Source organism: Engraulis encrasicolus, chromosome 3 (genome assembly GCF_034702125.1).
Source record: "Engraulis encrasicolus isolate BLACKSEA-1 chromosome 3, IST_EnEncr_1.0, whole genome shotgun sequence".
Taxonomy (NCBI): Eukaryota; Metazoa; Chordata; class Actinopteri; order Clupeiformes; family Engraulidae; genus Engraulis; species Engraulis encrasicolus.
Window position 1 is genome coordinate 35,924,005 of NC_085859.1, and position 5,461 is coordinate 35,929,465.

At 40.1% G+C, this 5,461-nt stretch overlaps 1 protein-coding gene across 1 annotated transcript; it reads right to left on the minus strand.

Moving 5' to 3' along the window:
• Positions 1–3,373: 3,373 nt before the first annotated feature.
• Positions 3,374–5,053, minus strand: LOC134445367 (interleukin-8). The gene is made up of 4 exons (XM_063194451.1): positions 4,972–5,053; positions 4,579–4,705; positions 3,750–3,830; positions 3,374–3,645 (listed from the first exon to the last, which is right to left on the minus strand). The coding sequence occupies exons 1-4, from the start codon at positions 5,036–5,038 to the stop codon at positions 3,576–3,578; spliced, it is 345 nt and encodes a 114-aa protein (XP_063050521.1). The 5' UTR covers positions 5,039–5,053; the 3' UTR covers positions 3,374–3,575.
• Between the last annotated feature and the right edge of the window lie 408 nt (positions 5,054–5,461).

The following is a 5,461-nucleotide window of genomic DNA, read 5'->3' on the forward strand; positions in this document are numbered from 1 at the left end:
CACCGCACTGCTCCCTTGGGGCGCCATTGAGGGCTGCCCCCTTGCACCAGTGAGGCATAAATGTAATTTCGTTGTGTGCTGTGGAGTGCTGTGTCACAATGACAATGGGAGTTGGAGTTTCCCGAATGGGCTTCCACTTTAGTAACCCCTAGGGACCTAGAGTTTGGTTGTTGCATGTTGCCTCTCCATGATCATGTCTCTCCTAATGACTCAGTGTGGTTTGGCGTAAATGAGTGTCTGTTCTCTGTTGGTGTGCAGCATCCCTCGAGACGAGGTTTGGTTAGTGCACCATGGAAACCACTATGGGGGTGTCAGAGGCTGTAGCATGGCTTTCACAAGTACAGACAGAGCCTGTTAGTGGCTGACCAAGCTGTTTCATTATGACAGGTCGTTTGATTGTATTTGTTTGCTTGTTTGTTGTTTTCGTTGTCATCAATTTAGAATCAGACTGGGACAAAAATATATACATGTATATACAGTAGGCCTATACTGTATTTGGAATCAGCACTACACATGAAACCACTATGGGGTTGTCAGAGGCAGTAGTATGGCTTCCGCTAGTCCACAAGTGCAGACAGCGCTGGTGCCCAAGCTGTTTCATTATGACAAGGTAGTAATGATCACAGATTTCCTGCAGCCAGCTGCTGGGTAGGCTAATGGAAGTCCATTTTTCATCACTTGTCAAAATGTTTTAGACTTTGGAAATCATGACTGCATTTAGAAGAGAAGCGACATTGGTTTGCTCAACAGTCTACATGTCTTTTAATAGTGTGGGTTTAAACTTTACAGTGGTGTTATGACAATTATATTATGCTATTTGAATTTGCATTCATTGATAGCAAAGTGAGGAGTAGGGTTGGCCCAATATGATCGGAGTTGAACCTGGGTCCCAATGCACAGCCTGTAAGGAATGTTAACACAATGCATCCTAGCACATCTTGCAGTGATGTCTGCCTTTGCAATTGTTCCCTAAGCCGTGGAGAACCGACGGGCCTATGTAGTGTTAATGGATCATAATGTAACCAAACAAAGAATTGCTTCTGTAGTGTCTCAAATGTTCCAAATGCTAAATGTTGTTTACTAGCACTGTCTCTAACTCACATGCCCACATGCAACATTTTTCAAGGGCACAAAGTGATGCCAACCAAATGGCATCTATTTCAGTTTCATTGCAGAGGAAGTAGAAAGTTCACACTTGAATAGAAACTTAAATAAACAGAAAGGGTGGAAATGTTTAAGTTGCATAATCGCTTGCTAAATCGATGTTAGTCCAACTGTGGACTTTTTACATCTGAATTTAGAAAATAGGCAAACTATTATTTCCAAATATTGGAGTAGGCTTATTGCATTTTTTGTGAATGCTTAAAAAAACTAACCAATTAAGTCCTATCAAATGACTGACTGGGTTTGCAAAATTACAAGCACAAACACATGCTTTGCACACAGTTTTAAATTTTACAATAAACACTTTTCAAATGTGTAAATACATTCCTCTGCATAACATCTTTTGTGGAACTCTACTGGTCTTCACTTAATTCCAAAATGTTCAACACACTCTTAGCAACACTACACGTAGGATTTCTACTATATAATTTCATGGTATTTTAGTTTTGCACGGTATTTTAGTTGTCTGTGGATAACAGACATGTATTTTGTTCATGTATTTTAATTTATCTGGACCTTTAAAACACATGTCATTTTGCAATGTATAGCTACAGTATTTGTTTGGTTTTAATCTGAAATGTTATAATGTATTTTTAATTAGGACCCCAGGAAGACTAGCGAACTGCTATGGCACAAGCTAATGGTAATCCTTAATAAAATAAGAATAAAAAATAAAAACAGGTGTTAATCCCACTAATGATATGTAGAGGAAGGTAGCCTGGGAAATTCCATGCGGTTTTACACGACCATTCCAATCTGACAGACAGTATGTCTGAGGAAACAAACCACAGACTGGGCAGAGATGGCAATCCATGGCATTAGACAAATGAAAGCTCATAGTTTCGTTAACAGATCTGTCTTGTCAACACCAGATGCGAACCCAGCTTTCAATCAAGTTTTAGACTGTATTTTAAATAGTTTTGGTCAACATTCCCTTTAAGGAATTTAATAGACCAGAGGTGTCAAACTCAAATTGACAGAGGGCAAAATCATCATTTGGAATAAGGTCGCAGGCCGAACTTAAAGTTTATTCTTAAAAATGGACTACAATTGTGCATGCATGCATGCATCATAGTAAATTTCACACACACTCTCTTCTTTCCCATCACATATGGTCATTCAAATGTCCCTGCACATATTCTGTTGCATGACTGTGGCCTGGGCCCACTCATATTTCTGGGACGCACCAGATTTCAAGTCTTGTTACCCTATGCATTAATGGTGTTTGTGGGCCAACTGTAATACACATTTGAAATGACCTTACGGGCCAAGTAAAAGTTCTCCGCGGACCAGATTTGGTCCCCGGGTCTGAGATTGACATCATCGGAACAGACGGCTCCCAGGCTATCTCACTTTAGATATAATCTGGAAATAGCCAGTAAAATGTGGAGGCAGGAGCCACTAACTTGGCAAGGGTGTGTTATGGATTGGCTAACACATAAAGAAGAGGTGCTGCTTGTCTGTGGATAGCAATGGTGTAGATGTTAACCTTTTAAAGTATTTTTTCTGGGCTCTTTTCTGCCTTATGAAAGGAAATTAGTGGGGAGAGAGAGATGTGGAAGGTTTGGCAAATGACCTCGGGCCGGAATTGAACCTGGGTCGCCAGTGTAGCAGTCGAGTGCCCAGCCGTTTTGAAGCACGGCTGGGCCGGTGTACACGTTAACCAGAGATTCTTTAAGTATATAGAGATATGCCAATGTAATAGGTTGCTTTGGACACCTAACATGACCAGGTTCCGGTCTGCCTAAAGGGGCGTGTCATAATACATGCATTGAATAGAACAGTCCTTAGGTCTGCCTAGGTCTGCCTAAAAGGGGGCCCCCCCCCCCCTTGCAATAATAGAACCCGGAAACAATGGGCCAATGGAACCTCTCTCTCTACTCTCTCTGCGTTAACCTTTGAGTAACTGCAGCCTAACATCCATTTAAATGTTGTTTGTGTGAGAAAGGGAAAGCGTACATTTCGAAGAAAGCTGAAACTTGCATACATGTTTTACACCCATCCTCAAACTGGCCATGGCCCATGCACATTTCCTTTCCTGACAGAAGTGCTGACACTGAAAACCAAAATATAACTACACAGCATGGTGTTTGGTTGAGAGAGAGAGAGAGTCTCTGTTTTTCTCTCAATAATTTTCGGCTTTCATAAAGTCTTACTTCTTCATCGTTTTACTACATAGGACACTGCATTAAACTGTTAAGTGGTAATTCCTTAAGTTTATTTATTTTCTTTCACAATTCAGAACAGGTTTTCACATGATATGTGTATCAAAACATGTAATGCAAAAGATAAAAATAAAAAATAAACATATACTATGTCCTCTACAAAACATAAACATTACATATTAACTTAATATGTTTCTTGTTTTGCATGGATTCATTTCCTATTGCGGTGTGGCAGTCAACAGTGCATCAAAGTCTTTCGCCTCCATCCTCAGCCAAGGTAATTGGAGATCTCTCAGTGCTTCTGGCATCTTCCTTTCTGGTAAATGAAATCACAATGATGCAAATAAATCACTGAATGCTGTGTTTACATTCATTACAATGTATGTATGATATAACCTTGTCTTTTGAAACGACTTGTACCTTTGCATCATGCGGATAACTTTGTTGATCCAGTCAGTTTCAGGTGCTACACAGACCGTCTTGTTACTTTTCAGGGTGATTCTAAAACAGAAGACAGAAAGTATGTAATGTTATACTGATACATTTACATCTGATTAACATTCACTGCAATATACAATGCAATGTGTTGGACAGTATGTTAGACAGTATGTTGGTACTATAGCGAGTAGAGTTTAATCATTTAATCAGTAGTACCGTGAGCTAAAACGTATAATACGATAAGATACAATACAATAAAGCATAATCTTACTATACCATAACATTATTACGGCAAATGTATAATGAGTACAATTATACATCTATAGTCGTTTATCAAGTTATACTGTGCTGAAAAATGAGGCATTTGGATCCATGTCCCTGACTAGGTAATGGAAGTTAAGGATACATGATATGTACAGCCTTCATAATGTTCTACTGTACACTGTGATGGGAAAAATGGATTCAGTAGTTACAATCGAGTACCACGTATTCCAAATGACTTGGCTGTATCTGTCCAGGTAAGCCACGTGATTGGCTGGTTGAATGATCACCTGCTTAAATTGGACAGTAAAACATGGTCCTTTGGAATATCTGGCACTAGATTGTAACTAATGACTCTGTTTTGCCCATCACAAAATTGAAGCCAAAAGCACAACTGCTGAAAGACAAGTTGAAACTGGTGTTGGTAAAAAAGAAAAACAAATAGTGAGAGAGAAAAGTTTGATAATGAAAATCGTATAATGTTGCATTGCATTTGACTGTGTGTACAGTAGGCATCAGGCGGTGTGGGAGCTACTAGTACTGTACGTACATGATCTCAGTCTGGCGGCAGTAGGCCCCTGGGGTGATGATCTCCAGCTTCTTGTAGTGCCTGGGGCTGATGAAGCTGCCGGTGGTGCGGGGGCAGCGGCACCATCGTGGCATATCGCCCGGCAGAGCTGAAAACACACGCACGCACATCACAAGTTTGTACAAATGCATACAGTACATAGTAATATTTACACACAACAGACATTACACACATTCATCTAAAGCCATTCAGAATAAAAGACAACAAAACACAGATTTAAACATGGCATGACAAATACATTAAGTCAAAATGTAATATTATTATATTGCTGGTCAGGTCAGTGTCAAAAGGTGAGCCACTTTCAGTGCATTTCATGATGACACAAATGTGTGCGAAATGGATCAAATGACTCACCAAGAGTGAAAGCTAAGCCACAGAACAAAACAGCAGCCGCCAGCAGAGTGTGCGAGTGGAGGGCCATGGTGTGGTGATGGTGGTGGTGGTGGTGGTGGTTGTTGATGAGCTCAGCTGAAGTCTCGGGTGCCTTCTGTTGATAGATGGGTGGGTCTCTCTCTCTGCTGGATGTCCCTCAGGTTTCAAACTCTGGTGCTTATAAAGCAATACAGAGGAGGAAGTGCTCTTGGGGAACCCACTTAGTCATCATTATTACTTGGTCACCCACGCCAAGGGAGGGAAGGTGGGGTGCAGCTGTTTTTTTTCCCCCAAATGCACTGAATATTCAAGTGGGTTCCCTTTTTTAAGCTCTGAACATTGTCTTATTACTTTAGTGAGGTAATAACAGATAAGAAAATATCAGGCATCATTTCAATTAATTAGTATTTTATAACTGGTATAATTATTATTATTACTTTTTTAATATTCAGTTGTAAATTATAAATATATT

Coding starts and splice junctions, on each gene's coding strand:
- LOC134445367 (XM_063194451.1), bottom strand. CDS start 5,038: ATGGCCCTCCACTCGCACACTCTGCTGGCGGCTGCTGTTTTGTTCTGT. Junction 3,831..4,578: donor TGCCGCCAGACTGAGATCAT/GTACGTACAGTA, acceptor CTTCTGTTTTAG/AATCACCCTGAAAAGTAACA. Junction 3,646..3,749: donor GTTATCCGCATGATGCAAAG/GTACAAGTCGTT, acceptor TTCATTTACCAG/AAAGGAAGATGCCAGAAGCA.